Raw genomic sequence first — 18,837 nt, forward strand, 5'->3', positions numbered from 1 at the left:
AAACCTCCCTGATTTTTCCACTGCCCTGTTCCTCCGCCTTGCCCGGAGCCCTGCGGCTAACTCGAGGTGAGGGGGCCGGGCCCGGACCCCTCCCTCAGCCCCTTCAAGGCCCGGGGCACCGGGGGGGGGCCGGCAGCGAGGCCCCAGGCCCGCACCGGGGCCTCGCGGGCCGGGCGCAGGCCGCGGGCACCCCCTGGCGGGGCCTCGCCGCCTGCCGCCGCCGGGCCCAGCGGGACGAGACCGGGGCCGGGGCCAGAGACGGGCCCGGGGCCGGGCAGGGCCCAGGCAGAGCCGGGGAAGGGAAAGAGCCCGGGGTCGAGGCTCCGGCTGCCGGCGCTCTGTGCGCTGCTGGGCAGCGGCAGGGCAAGGGGTGCAGAACGTGTGAGCTCCTGTTTCTGCCTGCTTCCTTCTTCTTTCCTTTTTCCATTTTTTTTCCTTTGTCTTACTCTTTTTCTTTTTTTTTTTTTTTTTACCATTTTTTTTCCCCTTTTTCTTTTCCTTCATTTTTTCTTTTCCCTTTCTTTCCCCTCTTCTTACCCTTTTTTCCCCCTCTACTCTCCCCTTTTCCTCTCCTCTCCCCTTTTCCCTTTCCCCTCCTTTTCCCCACTTAAAGCCGTGCTCCTCAGGCATGGGCCCCCAGCCGCGGCACCCCAAGCCCCACACTGGGCACTTTGGGATCCCGGAGTCCCCAGGGCCGCACCGGCACCTTTCAGGGTTCAGCCCATCGCAGCAGGGATCACAGTGATGTGCATACCCCGTTCAGGCCACCCCATGACCTCGGTCCCACTGCTCTTCGGGAGCCTGAGAACACACCAGAGCTGAGCGGGATTTCTCCCTTTGCTCGTTTCTGAAGCCAGGAGGGGCTGGGGGAGGCTCAGCTCTGCGCCCTCATTGGCACCAGCGCAGGCTCCTCGGGGACTTTGCTGCTCTGCCAAAGTGGGTCAGCAGCAGCCCCGTCTCCGAAGGCCCAGCGAGCACGGATGAAAGGGATAAATCGGATTCAGCAACAGCCGCAAGCCAGGGGCCCTGCCCTGCTCCCCTTGGGCCCAGGGGTGCCAGTTGCCACCTGAGGAACCAAAGCTTAAAGCACAGCATGGGATGGATTCAGCATCACTTGTAGGGGAGATGAAAGAAAAACAAAAGAACCTAGAAAATACTGACCTTTGATTTCTCACTGTCTGACCTTCCTAGAACAGAATTAGTTAGCAAAGAAAAAAAAAATATCTTCTCACATCTTCACATAGCAATTTTCTTTTTTTCTTTTTTTCTTTTTTTTAAAGAAAAGCCTGAATTGTGCTGGATCTTAATGACATTTGGAAGACAGCCAAACCCCTAACACTGCAGGCGTATGATTTTTCTCTCCTGGAAGCACTAAACCACCCCCGGGAAGCAGCTTTCCTGGCTGCTGCACGCTGCACCAGCCTCACACCTTCCCCCCAAACACTTTCAATACAGGGCGGAAAATTGGCGTTTGCTGCCTTAAATAACTTGTGCAGGAGATGATGGCATGTTGCTAAACGTGGTGGGGAGGAGGCAGCCCTGGTGCTGTCCGTTGGGCATGAGGTGAGGCTGTACTGCAGGGGTGGAAGCATTGAGCACCCCCTTGGCCCCAAAACACACCGTGGTGCCTGTTCCCGCAGCAAGCACCACCACAGCAAGGGCTCCACATGCCTCGTGTGTGCTAGCAGGGATTTTTCCTTTTTCCCTTCACTTTAACCTACCTTCACCAAGCACCAGAATCAGGCTGCCCTGCAAAAGCGATGGGAATGGTGAGTCCAGCAAGCCCACTCCGTTATCACCTACTCAGCTCAAACAACGTCTGAGGCTCTCTGTCTTAATTGCTGTTTCAAGAGAGGAAATTAGGCAGCTTTTCCATTGCCTCCCCGGGCATAGCACTGCTGAACAGGTGAAGCCGCCCTCTTGTATGATGTCTTTTCAAGGGCTTTTGTATTTAGGAATGTCCAGAGCAGCAGTAAGCCAGTCCATTATCATTATGCGCTGGCATAAAAACATTGGCCACGTTAAAACTTTAAGTAGGTCAGGCAGCCATGTGGTCTTGCTGACAGACCTCCACAACCAGTTAAAAGATTCTCATTTTAGAAACTTTATAGCTTGGACAAAAGCTGAAAGACCAACCATAAATGGATGTTTCAGCCACTGCTCCAACTGCAGCAGTTATAAAAACCACAGCCTGACATTTATTGGCTCCTGTTTTAAAAATAGCTAAAGCTTTGTCTACCAATGAAAAAAAAAGTAACTCCTCACATGTGATTGTTTCAGCCTCCCACGCAAAAGGCATCAGTGGCGGAGGCAGCCGATGAGGATGTGAGCCACCATGGAGCCCACCTCCCTTGTGCTACATGCCTTGATCCTGGAACGGTGCAGCATCAAACCCCATATGGGGAGCTCTGTGGATCAGCTTGCTTATTCTTAAACGAGAAAAAATTATTGTACCTTTATATTGTTAATTTCAGTTAGAAGAAACTCCCAACCTTCACACCCTACTAGCAGCTGCATCAGCCAACCTAAACCACAGAGCAGTGCAGCTGAATGCTCACCTTTAAAGGTTCCTCTCCCCAAGCACCACACCAAGGCAAATGCTGGAGAGCTCGGTGCGATCGGAAAGAGCAGGATTTATGGGCAGTTTTACTGCTCAGGCAGCTGTGCCTGCACTAAGACCGCTCAACTTTTCCCAGGACAGTCCACGCTCCACCTAGGGCAACATTCAGCCATCTGTTCTGCCAAGAAGTCTACGGCACAGACAGTGGTTAAAAAGAAATCAACACGTGGAAGAAGAAAGAATTATTGCACTTGCTGGTTCAGGTGACCAGCCCCATTTCAGCCTGCACAAAGGGCAAATGAAATGCACGTATTTGTACCCCTGCTGCGCTAAGCTTGCCAGTGAAAGCCTTTTACATAACACACATAATACACTCCACAACGGATGCTGCTGCGAGCCGCTCAGCTGAGGCTGGAGCTCCCTTTCAAACGGGGATGAAGGACTATAAAGTCATCATACAATACATAAAAGCATGAAAACCCTTTCTCTTTTAGGGCTACCTGAAGACTTTTTCAGCAGTGTTTTGTTCCTTTTGGCTATTCACAGACTAGTGAAAAACAAAGCATGTGCACCTGTGTACATGTGCACTGTGGGGATGATAAGGTTTTGTTGTAACGTGACAAGGAAGTGCCCAACAGGAGCAGTTTTCCCCCTAAAACCGCATTTCCTTTTACTTCTCAGGTTTCTATTCCCAACAAAGACAGGCTGCTTTGCTGAAGCTGCACCACAGACGCAGAGAGCCTCCCGTCTCCCGTAACAGCACATTGAACGACCAGGAAGCTTTGCATCCAGCTGAATGGAATAAAGAGCCTGACCCCTTTTTCCAAACAGTTCACATTTATTATTGATAACAATAAAAAAATCTTTTAAAGACTATCTGTGTTTTATTACCAAGAATGAGGTATTATGTATACAAAACATTTACAGAATTTGATATGCAGTTCATGAGTACAGACAGGTAAGTGCAGAAGGACACTGGTAACAGGAAAAAAGCCAACAGAACTCGTTGGCTGAGAGAAGTAAGAAGAACAATAATATCACACAAGAAAAGACCAGGATATGGGAAATTAATTAGTCAGACTGTAATGATCAAGTCATATTGCCAGAGCACTTTGCTTAGAGGAGGATAAACTACTGGTTTTCTGGAATTTTATCCCCCCCCAGCTATTTGTGCTGTCATGTGCTTTGAGCTCTAAAAGGAGTGTTAAGATTTACAGCTGGAAAAACCCGAAGTGCCACTTTTGAGCCAGCTCAAGTGAAAAACAAAACAGATCTTCAGACTTGGAAAGTGACTGCAACTCAAAAAGGTCTACAAAGCCAGACACCTCTGGAGAGATATGGAGTGTTGAGTGAAGCAGTTTCCTTACAGTTGTCAGCAAAATCGCCATCTGAGAGAGAGAGAGAGAGAGAGAGAGAGAGAGGAAAGAAAGAAAGAAAGGGGACCATCTTCAACCCCCACAGCCTGGTAAATGGAAAGTGCCACTTGCAGAGAGCTGTGAGTGTCTTTGTTAGCCTCACAGTGCCACCTGCTGCACTCGCTTCCCTCAGCCTGGGAATTCTGGCTCCTGCACATCAAGCATCAAACCACCTCTTCAGCAAGCTGTGTTCCTCCTAGACAGACAGCTCCTACGAACAGAACCACAGCATGCTGTTCTGTCTGCTGTGCAGACACTGGGTGGGAGCTGTTTGACACCGAAGCGGTGGCCTGTCTCACACAACAGCACACTTTGGCAGACTCGGTGACAGTCTAACCTCCATCTTCAACTTCTAAGTCCAAAAGGGACAAAATTGACCATCTCGGTTCAGTGTAAGGAGACTGGCCTCTCAACACCTCTGAATCTGTTTCTAAAATACTTCTTTGTCAGCTCTGTCTACCAGGTTCCGCAGCCAGAACTGGTCTGCAGGCGAGGTGCTTCTAGTTAGAAATTAGTAACCTGCCTCTCAGAAGCTTTGCAGTTATAAAAAAATAGAAATAAAAATTATACTGAACCAGCTTTCCTCAGGCAGGATATCCAGTATCTTAAGCGAGTTCTGTTTTGAAAGAGCAAGACCTTAGCAAGCTCCTCTACCACTTAACCATGACAGTGCTAACTCCTCAAGAGTTAATAGAGACCGTCCAGCTTTCTAGCAAGGACTTCACAGCAGAGAAGCTCCTTTTTGCCCAGATGGATAGTTTAGCTCTAAAACGGACAGACCAGGCAGGGTCTAAACAACGCAAATCCTGCTGCATTCCACACTGAAATCTTGGCTCCACTACCAGGTATGGTTTGTAGCTGTCTGCTGACAGCCCCTTGCTCAGCACTTCAGTCTTCTGTGCCTTTTGCTGTGCTTGGGAGAGAGGGCCCAAAGTGGAAGAATACCTGAACCAACTTCAACAAAAAGAGTTCAAGTAGGATTACTTGGGCCCGGGTAGAATAGGGACAAAATCCAACATGGCAATTCATCACTCGCAGTAGCAATGGTGAAAATCGTTGAGCAGGCACCACTTTGAGCGTCTTCTACTGTATCACTTAGAGTGAAGATCCCATGCACCCTGCCTACTTTAAAGCTTCCGCTGCTTAGAACTAAAGTGCTCTATTTCTGACACACACAGAGAAGGATAGGAGGCAAGCGGGATTGAAAAGTGCACCGGAAGGATGTAAGCCATACCTCCTCTTGACTGATTTAAGAAGCAAGCTTAAACTCTGCAGAAATTCCTGATAAGAACAAAGTTGCAGTAAGATCAATTCATGGGGAGTGTACTAAGAAAGTGGAGTGAAGCTTCAGCACAGAACTGGGAACAAATCCTCAGGCCAGATCGGGATCAGTGAGGGAGAGCCTGCTCTCTGCCTCTCTCTCCACAGTGCTTCAAGCGCAAATCCAAGGAAAGAATGAATTGCTTTAACCCATCAATACCCAGAGCTCAAATTCCCCAAAAATGTGCTCATACAAAAGGTATTAGTGTTTACAGCCTGTCCACAACTCTGTGGGCATGCCTTGAAAAAAATGGACTCACAAAGTCAAGTATCTAGCAACTGCTTTTCTTTGTCTCGGACATCGCTCAGTGGCAATGGGAGAACAGTTTGCAGCACTGGAAGATCACAGGGGATTTCATGAGATGGCAAGGAATGTCCTGACAGGAGACTTGCAGTTGATTTCTAATGCACTATGGAGAATTTTTGGTAGGGTTTTTCTCTTTTTTGCTTTTTTTTTTTTTTTAAACATTTACACAATTAAAAAAATTATCTTAACTGATGTACAGATCATTTTTCCTTCCAAGAGAGCCCTTGTGTTCAGAGTTAGGATTTGTGCAAGCACACTTGCAAAAATATTTATGGCTGAGTTAGGAAAAAGGGTTAGAGTTAAGAGACAAGCTGTTGGATCTAACAAGGACCAAAAACACTAAGTTTAAAATTTGAACAGCTACTTTACTATCTATAAAAGGCTTTCTGTGGGGTAGGTTTTTTTTTGTTTGTTTGTTTGCTTTTTTTTGCACAATTGCCACTTGTATTGCAGTCAGCTGCCACAGACGAGGGTCCAGCCATCTCATCCATTTGCTTTTCATCTGTTGTGGCACTACCTGGAAATCATGGAGCTGGAATGGGACTGGCTGGAAGAGGTGGTGGCAGCACTGAGCTGGGAGAATCCACTGTGGCTTGACTCAAGGCTGGTCATAGATCCTCTGCAATAAAAAACATTTTACACTTCAGAATACACAATGACTTTGATTTCTGCATTGTATACGCATAGTATTTCTTTGCATACTGAAAAACAAGCAAATAACAACTTTGGTTTACATGCTTTCCTGCATTACCACATAAGATAATGGGGACACCAGAAAACCTTCTTGCAAAAACCATGTGCTATTCAAATAGACTGAGTTTCAGTAGGTATATCAATTGGCAGACAACTGAACTGACTCATTTCCATTTTAAGTTGCATCCATTTCTGCATGATGACCTGCCAAGCCCTACAACCCGCACAGTACTTTCAAAGAAGAGCAAAGTAACCAATGATGATTAGAATGAGATAACTAATTAACCCCTTTTTGACATTAGTCACCCCCATTGCCAATACTGGTTGGACTTTTTTTTTTTGAGGCCTACAAATAGTTATCTAGCTTTCTTTATATACTAATGACACTCCATTAAAAAGTACGAGTCCTTACAATTTACTTGTATTTAAGTGAACTTGATGCTAGCTTGATATTCTAAGTGTAGCAAGGGAGAGCCTGTATCAGAAAGGTTCTTCTACACTAGCTGACCTTTATGATCCCTTGGCTAGACATACCTGAAATCTTCAGATCCTATTACTTCTGTATAGTACATCACTTTACATTTGTGAGAGGAGACCTGTAGAGATGCTAGTACATCATCCACACGAGGCAGGTTGGTTGTAGCACAGGCAGGCATGCTATGAAATTTCCACTGGAGAATATAGAAGCCAGGCCACCTGGTCACATGCGATCCCTAGATGCAGCCACAGCCAAAATCGAAAATAAACTTTGTTAACACAAAGATTTGTAGAGTTGAAATTTCTTTTCCATGCTTAGAAACACTGCCTATATGCTCACAGTTTTTTTCCTCAATAGCAGTATTAGAGCTCATCAGCCAACTGGCAGTGCTGTTCAGCTGGGCTTTCCCCACACAACATACTTATAAAAGTTGTAATAGAACACCAGAGGTTCCTCCTCCTTTTTTCCAGTGTCAAGGGGCTAGGATTTATGGACACTGAAAGTACAAAGTTCTTGTTTAAAACAATAACCTTTTCTCCCATTTATTTTCATCAATGGCTGGCCTTTGAGGCTGTGAATAGAGCAGTCAAGACTCCTGCTTCAGAGAAAGAGCAGTTCAAAAAGTCACTGCCCATATTTCTGAAGTTTAACTCTTCCAACTAGATCACTTAAAGAAGTACCTTTATCAAAGGCTGTTCAACTCTTATTTCAAGTCAAAGAGAATAGCAGTGGCAGAGTGTGATTGTAAACATGCTGCATGTAATAGCATATTTCATAATTAACCATGAAGTTGCAAATGCTGTAAAAAACCACAACTTTTTAGGACCCTTGGCCATAGGGACCTCCCTAACGTGCCTGTTACAGACACACACAGAGCTCAGTCTTAAATTCCAGACTTCCCTCCTTACTGAGGTAAGACACTATGATATTCTTCAAACACAGACTGTTTCAGAAAATAGCATGTCTTGCTACCTTCTGCACATGCACTGTGTTCCAGGTAGTTCCAGACAGCTTCCCTATCACCACCAGACTGATGCAACCTCCCCTTGCATCAGATCCCATGTAAACACTGTCCCCTTTCCATGAAGCGTGCAGCCAGGAACAGAAGCTGAAATGTCGGCCAAAAGCAAGCAGACAATCCGGAGCTGAATCACTACTCAGTCATCAATAACATTTGTGAATTAGAACGTCTAGTTTTGGAGCTGGCTTCCATCTGCTCCCGCACAAGGATCTGGCGGGCTTACCTGCACGCTTTCCCCTTCTTTGCAGATAAGAGGAGACTCCACCATACTGTAATCACGCCCCAACTGCCAGACTTTGTCTATCAACTGGACATTGTTCCCACCAGGAGATGTAATACTGTGAGCTCCCAGAGAGTCCTTTTTAGGAGGCTGTGGGGCTCTCTTGGAATGAAAGATGTTAAAAACAATGTCGCCTTTGCACACATCAAAATCCCATGTGATCACCGATGAAGCATCCACAATCTGAATGAGAACCTGAGACAGGAGAGAAGTTGTATTAGACAACAGCAGTTTGCTCACTGAAGACAGAAACTCTTACCAGAAACGAACAGAACTTTGTATTACTGGTCTTAATTCAGACTATTAAAAGGCATTCTAAATACCTTTTCTAAATCATTCTAAATCACTTTCCTCCTGATGGAGTGTCCTTATTTTAACACATGACCTTCAGAAGGTCTCAAGTTGCTTCTGAGAATATCATTTGTCTTTGTTATTCATTCCCCTGAAGTCTATGTCCTTCTAATCAATGATATTCTCTAAAGGGCGACGAGATGATACCAGAGAAATGGTCAGAAACTTCAGCTGTTAAAGCATCGTTACGTATCAGAACTATAAAAGAACAAGCTGAAAGCAGAGCAACTGAACAATCAACTTCTAAACCATTTTCAGACCAATAGACAGACTCCAAAGCAGAGGGTTGAGATGAAAGAAAAGAAGGGTAGGGCTGTAATCGTACCTCATGCGGAGCTCCTTTGAAGACACTTGCAGACTGGTAGATTGTTTCAGTCCAGAGCTTTATGTCTTCATTTTCCAACTCTTCTGCTGTCCGGTAGAGGGACTTGGGAACCAGCCCACCCTCTGGTACTTCGCACTGAAAGCATAAATAGTCATTAAAAAGTATCCCCTCTGTACATCCACTCACCATCATACTGCCTGCTAGTTGCAGAAACAAAAACAGTCAGCAAGTATTTTGAAGAATGAGATACGAACAGAATTTGAAAGCAATTTTACAGCTTGTGCATCACATATATGTATTTTACATAAGCTGCTAAAATAAGTGATCTAGTTTGCATGAGTTTGCAGACCCAGACACCAGAGGAACAGATCTTCTCTACACAAGATCTACACAAGAGCCACTATTGCAGAAAATGACTGTGCAAATGCTATGCCCTATACTGAAGACAGACACGAGCAACTTAAGGATCATGAGAAGAGTGGCAATAGTGACTCAAAGTCTAAAAAACATCGCCTACAGAGACCTAAAGGAAATGGGGTAGCTGAATTCAAGGACTTAAGATGGAGGGGAGATATGGTAAGTTCCCGAACAGGTGAAAGGATATTGCAGTGAGGAAGTTAACAGTTTTCAAGCTACAGCTGTCTTCAGCTGACTACTGGAACTGGTTACACAACTTCCCTAAGCAAACTTCTTTTTATTTTTTTTAAGAAGTCTCCAGCAATGAAGTTCAACAACTGTCTACAGGAATAGGTTCCACAGAAGTGTTTGGGGCAGCAGAAGTTTGGGGCAGAAGAACTGAAGTACATACGAGAACTGAAAGGACCTTTGAGAAATCAGTTTTGTTCAAACATCCAGAAGTAAAGAAGAGAAGAAAAAGACCCTGTTATTGTCTGTGACCAGCAGGAAGTATTGTAGCAATTTGCTTTCTGGTAACGTTCACTTTTGCTTACTTAAGCAGTGGATTTTGCCAGCTTCTCAAGCTCTGAATTAGACGGTACAAACTCTCTCAGTTGAAAGTTACTGCTGCTGTATAAAGCAGCCCACTGAAGATAAACGCATGGTCTATTCTAAAACATCTAGCAGTACTCCATTATAATGAGGCTGGATTTGAACAGAACTAGATACGTTTTCAAGAATAGTACAGAAATTAATGTAGAAAATGTAACAGGGGCTTAAAAAGCAAGCCTGAAATGACCGTGTTTTAACACAGCTGAGTTAAAAAAATAAAATAAAATCTAAGCGTCACTGTAATGGAAGCTCCAGAAAATGACTAAGTTGCATTTCTACACCTCAGTCGCACCAGCAAGTCTGCATTGTCAAAAACATCACAAAGGGAAAAAAACTTTTTTTTACCATTGAGATGTTAAATTGATGGATTTGACAGATGCCTATAGTCTAGGCAGGATGCAGCTATTAAGGTACATGACAAGGGATTGTACAGTACAACACAGTAAAACTAACGTTTCAGTTTGTTGTGGGCAACACAGGTCCCAATGAATCACATGTGTGAGTCCCAGCTGTCTGTTAAACCCTACTAGCAGATGTGCCACTTGTTTCCTCAGGCTCCTCATGGTATCAGTAAGTTCTTTTAGGTCACACACTCTTCTGATTAGTTGGTGGTGACGGTGGCCAATGAAGCCTGGTAGTCAGAATGAGATACTTTCAAGTGGGATCATGTACATGGGAATCTTTTTTGACCATCAACTTTTCTGGGACAGTTAAGGCCACTATAGATGCATAGTTAAGTGAGAATAAGAATAAACAGCTCTTACAGGGACAAGCAGTATCATTCTGACATGCTGAATCACTGGTATCACATGGTCACTGATGGTGACAACAGAGATCTTGCTGGTCTATCAGACCGGTGAAGATAATTTAACACTGATGCTTCTGAATGTCCAGAGCATTTGAAATCAGGGGGTGGGGCAGACCATCAAACGGTACGGTCCAGCATATTGGATATTGCTAACCTTTCATCTTGCTGCCATGAAAAAGAGGCAATGAAAGATGGATCTAATACTGCATCTTATGCCTTCAGAAAGATGCAAACAACAGAACCACGCAGAGCTCCAGGCACCTATGTATCACACAACAAATGCTAAGCTTGAGAACTGTGATAACACAATGGTTTAGTCACCCGCTGTGACTCTAAGCTCATAATTCAGTTCTCCTCTTCAAAGACTTCCCTTTGAATTCTGACCAGAACCAACAGCAACAGAACAAGAATACAAGCATCAAAACTGAAGAGTTTAAAAGTTACATTTATGGATTTATGGTTTGTGGATTATTGGAGATACTTTAAAAATGTAGGCAAAGATTTAAAATATTTTGGAAACTTGTAGCATATTTAATAGTCAGGGGTTTTTAGACAGCAGTTTATATTCTTCAATCTGCCTAAAACCTCCTGCCACCCTGAGATTGCTGAAAACACTGAAACACCGTACACCAAGCTTTTCAACCTGGGTCATCCATAAGGTCCGCTCTACGATCATACTTAATGCATCAAGGAACAATCCTCTTCTTGCTCACTGCTGTGCTACCATATGTGCTTTAACTTGACAGGTAACGGACACTGTGCATTTTAACTGTGCCTAGCTATTTTGCTAGTTATTTGAGAATTGCTGTAAAAGTAGTACTGTATTTCTCCTTTGAAAGTGCATCCAGAAGAAAATGCCAACCCTGGAATCCTGCGTCATAGCTCCCCCCAAAATTAAACATAGCAGAGAAAAGACTGCACCCCAGTCTTTGCTAGGTATCATTCTGTGCTTCTAGGCTTCTTTGTTCAGAGGAGTGAGGGGAAAAAAAATAAAATCCACAAATAAGTTGCTATATGCACTAATTTAAATTCATACCATGCACTCTCCACCAAGGAAATCAGGGATAATTTCTTTATCAATGTAATCCAGCAGTCCCCCAGGACCCTGGTAGTCATTTCCAGCATAAATAAGGAATTTCTTTCTAGTGTTGTCATCAATGAATGGACTAACCTATAAACAAAGAAAAAAAAAAAACAATAGATCAGGTTCCCAAATTTTTCTTGAGTAAATTTTGAAGGATCAGTTTGTATTAAGTGTTACCATCCTTGTTATACAAAATTCACGTTATAAAGAAGCTAAATTAATTGACTATATAAGCAAGTTCTTAGGTAGGGTTTTTAAATCCATTCCAGGAATCCCACAAAAGATACATATCCAAACGTTAACATTTCCTGCTTATAAAGTCTGATTTCTGAAGTGCTTTTACAAACTACAAGTGTGTAGCAGTGTACTGAGAGAGCTGTGAAAGACCTTGAATTACAAACATACCAGTGTCCAAAGAACTGGAAATACTCGAGGCGCTCTCAGGATAAGAAGACGACCCAAAGTCTCAGGGTAATTAGCTTCAACCACCTCAATGATTCTCAGCAATGCTTTCACACCAGGTCGCCATAAATGCCGCATGTTCAAGCCTTCTAGATCTACTAGACAGGTCCAAGAGCTAAATTCCAGAGAGATGAAAAGGGAAAAAAAATCTCAGTGGCATCAAAATTCTCCTGTCTTATGCACATATCCAGTGATTTGAAATGTGTGGACCCCACCGTATACTTTAATTTCCTCTAGTTTACCTCTGTGTTTTGTACTAACCGTTCACACTGGAGTTTTAAATTCTTAGGATGGAAATGTTGTACAGCATGCCAATCATGCCTATAGAGTATGTGCAATGATCACTTTGCACATCATGCACATCTCCCCAGACATTTCAAATTCCAGGTGAAGGCTAACACGAAGCCAATACACAATGCTGTCAACAGTCAGCCCAAATGTTAAACCATTGCTTTTATTGGGAAATCAACTAAGTGGCCATGCTGCTATGACATAATCTAACATTCTGGGTGTTGATTTCCTACTAAGACAGTACAGTAGGAGTGCCATTACAACTCAAGGCTAATTCTGTTATCAGATCTCAGGATGGGTAGCTTTTTCCATAGGAACAGATGTGTTCTTAATACTAAATACCAAGATTCAGCATATGCTTTAGTTATTTTCCAAGCTCCATCTCACCCTGGGCACGGACTCAAGATTTACAGCTGTGCTGCACCAGACAGCATCCATGAAATGATGCACAAGGTTTCTATGAAACAGCAAGCGCTTCTTCGTTTCAGTTTAAACATTTAATATGTAGTCCTTCAGGACTGCTTCTACAAATGAAGATTCAGTAGACAGCACAAGTCCATAGTCATACGCATGAAACCTACCTCTTGGATTTTATTTCTCACTGAGAGCTAGCACAGCAAGTTCTTTAGCAAGAAAAGATAAGCAGACATACCATGCATCCCTGAACCTTTACAAATTAAGGGAGAGAGTCAGAAATTGAAAAGAGTTCAAGAAACACAGTTTCATTTCAGGGCCAAGTCCTGCATTCATTCCACACCCTTAAATCCACTTTGCAGTTACTGCTCTCCTAAGTGACCCCTAAAATGACTTAAAGATGGGATAGCAAGCCATTTTTGGCTCAACTTTACATGAAGTCATGCAAGCATGTGGAAAACTAAATTGCAGGTTTCACTAGAGCCTCACAACCTTACCTTGATCAATAGTTGAATAACTGCATATAATGAATCGTGGCTGACAGAAGAATGCAAACAAGAATTGAGAGTAATGATCCTTGGTATGGACCATGGATCAAAAAGTGACACGAAAACAATACCTGAAAATACTGGAAAGGTTACACCGTGATATTATCACAGCCTGACCTTACTGGCAGCCTGAACCAACATCTGGCTATAAAATTCCCCAGAATCAGAGATGGGGAGTGGGCTGCATTGCTTTGCAGACTTCCAACAGTGTGCAGAAACAGAATACTTCGTGTAGAACCATTATGGGCATGACTGCTGGAGCATGTGTTGTGTTTCCCTCAGGCTTGACCATGCCAATTCACTCAAGTGGTAATTGGGGTAGGTCTCAGTTAACTGTAACTGGGATTATATCTGCATGTGAGACGCACACCCTACCCTTTGCTCAGTCTATTTAATAAATTGGCCTCAGCAGGGTGATATTGCACGATGTTTTGTCCTGTCCACCCCCTACCCTCCCACCACAGTGACACCTGGTAATCCTTGAAGAGATCTAATTGACATATTTTACCTGATTGGTCTGCCAAATACTTTTGTGTTCTCTTCACATCGCCTCAGTCCTTCTTCATTTATGGAAAGAACCTGTCCAAGAAAACATGCTGCTGAGAGAAGAATCTAAAACTCATTGGATAGGATAAAGAAAAAAACGTTCTTAACTGAAGCCTAATTAAAACTACAAGCTCAAAGTGAAAAAAGTATTACGAGAGACTTACAATGACTGATTTTTCAGAAAGATTATACAGAATAAAAAAAAAAATCTAAGATTCCTCATCCTACTTGAATAGAGAGCTCTATCCGATAACTTGGCATCAGCTTTTTCCAAAGAATGAACTAGAAATCACTATATTTACCCCATCAGTTGATCTTGCTGAAAAATAAATATGCCTTTCCTTAAAACCTGGAACACGTAAACAAGATCCTCTTGAAAACTGAGACCCAGGAATGATATAGACAAGAAACCTCCCTACACTTCTGTCCCTTTAAGCTTTGATTTCCTATTTACTCAGAAATTAAAGTCCCTTTCAGTCAAAGAAAGTAACCTTGAAACAAAACTAGGGCAAACAAGTAAAACTTAATATGTGCCTCGAAAAACTACTGGAAGAGAAAAAGTAGAATTCAACCCCTGCTTCTAGTAGTTACTACGGCCACGACTGTCATTACTTGGAGGAAAAAAAAATATTGAAAACCTGGAATTCTGCCAGCTTTCTGCTTGGAAACTGAGCAGATCCACAATAACAGTCTGAGTGCTGCCTTTAGAGAAGGCAACATTGCAAGAAAGTACTTTTTCTTTAAAAATAAATTATCTTTATCCTTGGTACACAGGCTTGAAAAATCTGAACATGGCACCTTCTCTCCTGCACAAATGCAGAGACTTAAGTTCAAAGCAGTGCACAAACTGCAGAAGAATCTGTGAAAATGCTAACCAACAAAGACAGGAGCTGCCAAGAACTACGCCTTTCCACCATCAGTTTGCAGTTGGAAAGAATGCAGAAGACCAGCTACCAGGAGCTTTCAGATGTATTCAAACCAAAAACAGACGGCCATAGAGTACATCAAAATATCCAGTGTGATGAATGTTCTGGCAGAGAAGGAAATTTCTAAATGAAAATATCACATTGTTAGCAACTTGCTGGCTCCAAAAATACTTACGTATCGAAGCAAGGCCTCTTCCCCAAGAGCTCGCACTAAGCCTTTGGTATCCATCTGTCCCAATCTCAGCACATACAGCGGGCGACCATCTGAATAACAAAACAAAAAAAAATCAACATAACCCTTATTTTTACAATAATAAATAAAATTGAGTGAACTTGCTTTATGCTAAAAATCCAAATGGAAACAAATCATAGTCAGTTCAAACTCTGCTGTACAGGTGAAAGAGGGAGTAACTGGAACAGATGGCAATATAATCTTTACCCTGTCCAGCTACACCACAAGATTACCTGTATGTGAACTGCAAAAGTTTAATGGAGACATCTTGATGCAAAAATAGCTACCCTATCTACAAGGAAAGTCCAAAGGACTTCAACAAGTACAGTTATAGATCTTGGTACACACAATTAAAGACACAGGACTATGCTTACCTTCCAGCACAGCTAAGATAAAGGAACAACTTTAGTCTATTAGCGTAACTAAAGAGTTGCAACAAAGGATGAAAGCTCAGGATAGTTTACAGGACCCTTTTTGGGCAAGTAGCTACACTAAATGCTGAGAGTTAATGAAACAAAGCATTAACCCCCAGACTTTCTGCGGTATTTGCTGAAGTCACACCTTTCAGCTATGTCATTACATATTATGCGGAACTGGCACACAGCCTTCAGCTTCACTTATGCAGTTTAAGTCTGGTGAGAACAGACTCTGCTCCAGATATCAGCTTCAGATGACCCTCTGCATTCAAAGACTTGCCTTTCCACAGTACTCTTGCCACACACCAGGGTATCCTGATACTGACCCAGGGTACAAAGGCATCAAGCTTAACAACTGCATTAGGTGAATCTGGGAACAAAAGCTTGCATTTCTGGTTCTTCATAATAGAAGCTAGTTGTCTGAAATAGTTTCCATCTTCCTCCCAAAGCTGTGATGTATTTGTTAAGCTTTGCTCCACCTGTTCTAGCACACAAGCTAAATGATTATCATCTTATAAAACTTAATATGCTAAAACACAAAAATAAAATAAAATGTCTTCTGCAGTTCTGATGTCTGTTTAGCTTCACTTCCCTCCAAGAACTGCAAAGAGAGATAGCAAATTATCCTCAAGTCCTTTGGGAGACAAGGAAAGAAACTGTCGGGATCCACTATTTAAAAATAAAAAAAAAGATTTGCAGAGTCAAACAAGGTTATTTATTTCGCAAGGACACTACCCTCATGCAAGTTCATGGAGTCTTTTGTATTTTATCAGATGGTCTAAAAGACAATATTATTTTAACATCAGCACACTCTTATCTTGGAATGTATTGTTTAGCGTCTGAAACACTGAACAAAAAGTGCTATTAAAGTTCATTGCGGGTCTCCCTCCCTCACAGATGCACACGCATGCAAAACCAAATAGTTCATTAACCCTCCTCCACTCAAATGACACATGAAGGAAAGTCTCAATTGACAGTGCTGCATTTTCACTGTATATTTTATTTTCATTTGGGCTTTGTGATTTAAAATAACCGTTTGACTGAAGCACTCTTGACAAACTAAAAGCCACTCGGATATAAAGAAAACCATGCTAACTGCAAGCCAAAATAACAACTTTTATTCTTTTGCATTAACAGCTCATTTGAGACAGCACACTTTATACCACTGCTGCCTTTGCTTTAGTGCTAAAATCTATACAAAATTCAGCCAGCTTCAGTTTGGCACATTTTGCTTATGTGGGAGGAAAGGAGCTTATGAAAGGAGCAATACTGGAATAGAGGGTTTAAAAAAAGAACCTACCCACTGCAAAAATTTAAATTATAGAGAATTGTTCGGTTTTGAAATTCTCTGTTTCCACTAGTGACAACTGCTATACTTGAGGGCATGGCACAGAAGAGACCAAAGGAACTGGGGGGGAACAGAGGGGCACATGAAGCTCACAATAAGACTGAAGAACTTCCCAGAAAAACATTAAATGACTTTCTGTTGCATTCTGCACCCTTCTACTCACTGGCAGGAACCTGCTACGTGCTACTGACAGAAGTCGTCTTTGGAAAGTAAGGACAAGGAACGGACAGAAAGGGAGAAAGTATTCACAATCCTTTTCCCTACAGTCTTTACAATCATATTGTTATTTTCCACCTTCTCAGTCAAACCCAGCAACAGGAAGAGCCATTCAAGCTTGTCAGCGTTACAGCGATTAAACTTCTGCTGTGCCCTCCCTGTCTCCTGGCCACTAGCGCAGCCAGCTTCCTGTCCTCTTCCTTGTAACAGGAAGAGCTCGCAGAAACAATGGTGCCTAGTGGGGAACGGACTAAATCAGAACACAGATAGCTCACAGTAAGAGACCATTTCCGTATCTAAAGAGCCCAGCTTGCCTCAAGCAGTGAATTCCAAAATGTTTCATTTCTGTGCATGTATTAGCAACAAGACCATTGCACAATAAAGCAAGCTGAGGGACAGGGGAGCTTATTAGGCACACTCATCCATGTTTTAAAGATCTGGCCGTGCCTCACCATATGAAGTGAATTTAACTAAAGCTTCTTCCCTTCTTAAATAAACCTGCTCTATTTGGTCTTTCGGCACTTCTCATCATTAAGCTGATTGTAATGACAAATATGTATTCACTTATGACATCAGCAGACTTACCCAACTTATTTTCAAATATCTTTTAATCACTGGAAGGGAAGAGTCAGTATTTGCATAACACCCTTCTAAGCATCTTAGAGTGGTATAGAAGTGCAACTTTTTAAAGCTACTGGCATAGCAGAGCTCTTCACAGAGTTAAATATGCTGGTATTTGTCAGACAGATTAGGACCTAAAAGTATGCTGCCACCAACTAAGGAGCTGGCAACATCAATTTTAATGTGTTTAGTACATAATAACTGAGAACTTCTAGCCAGCTTTCTAGCCAGCTCTAGCTAACAGAGGAACAACCAGCACCTTTAATTCAGAACATGAAAAGGCTGTTCAGTATCCACAGGATAGAGCATACCTTTGTCATGGTGATGCCAGCCTCCTGCATAGTAATCCTGGAGTACTTGAGGAGGATTCCAAGTGTCTAAAATATAGTCTACCTGGTGCTGCTTGCGCCATGTCAAAGACTGGCAAAGGATCTCTCTTGCTTTATCAATGTTGAAGTCCCGGGCACGCAGGAATCTTAAAATGTGCTCATCCTTTGGGATCTATTAAAAACAAAAACGAAACAAAAAACAAACAACACAACTTTGTATTCAAGGTTTGAAACAAGGTGAAAAGAATGAACAATAGAAGCTGAAAAAGGCGTAGCCTAGTGCCAACACAAGAGGATGGTATATAACACTGGAAGTTACTCAGGAAAATCAGTCTTTCTTGCAATAAAAACATAAACCCTGTCACATATTGCAACTACCTTCATTTGAGGGATATAAAGATTCCAGGAACTCTAACAATGATTTACACTTGTGTGACCATACTAATTCAGTCCAATTTAAATGAATCTAGGGATGAAACACAGACTGTATTTCATTGCTATGTAACAGGAAGGCCTGGAAACTGAGACACATGATCAAATCACAAGCCACTGGAAAACCCTCAGACTTGATCTCAGTGTTTTAACAGGCCATGTTGCTTCCCTTGCACATATAGATATATGAATATGTTTGGCCAAAACAAACAGATGTAAAAATAAGGTTGTTCTAGAATGAGGAAGACCTGTAAAACTGATGGTATTCCCCTGCGCTGGATTCTTGACATTATAGGAGGCAGTCACAATAATCATTTAAGCACCTCAGCACGCAAAGTCAGATGGACTATAGCAATAAAATTCAATTACCACTGTAAAGACTTAGTTTAGGTACTTTGTTCTGCGT

At 42.6% G+C, this 18,837-nt stretch overlaps 1 protein-coding gene across 2 annotated transcripts in view; it reads right to left on the bottom strand.

The window, feature by feature from the left end:
• Positions 1-3,429: 3,429 nt before the first annotated feature.
• Positions 3,430-18,837, bottom strand: part of SEC14L1 (SEC14 like lipid binding 1) — a 43,940-nt gene continuing 28,532 nt past the window's right edge. For both annotated transcript variants that reach the window (XM_040577771.1, XM_040577772.1), the window contains exons 8-16: positions 17,982-18,171; positions 15,013-15,101; positions 13,874-13,944; positions 12,056-12,227; positions 11,603-11,737; positions 8,751-8,885; positions 8,018-8,269; positions 6,830-7,008; positions 3,430-6,221 (exon numbers count right to left, since the gene is read on the bottom strand). In XM_040577771.1, the coding sequence (XP_040433705.1) occupies positions 6,116-6,221; positions 6,830-7,008; positions 8,018-8,269; positions 8,751-8,885; positions 11,603-11,737; positions 12,056-12,227; positions 13,874-13,944; positions 15,013-15,101; positions 17,982-18,171 (1,329 nt within the window). In that variant the 3' untranslated portion in view covers positions 3,430-6,115. The remainder of the gene's footprint in view (positions 6,222-6,829; positions 7,009-8,017; positions 8,270-8,750; positions 8,886-11,602; positions 11,738-12,055; positions 12,228-13,873; positions 13,945-15,012; positions 15,102-17,981; positions 18,172-18,837) is intronic.

The sequence above is a fragment of the Cygnus olor genome, chromosome 18 (genome assembly GCF_009769625.2).
Source record: "Cygnus olor isolate bCygOlo1 chromosome 18, bCygOlo1.pri.v2, whole genome shotgun sequence".
NCBI lineage: Eukaryota > Metazoa > Chordata > Aves > Anseriformes > Anatidae > Cygnus > Cygnus olor.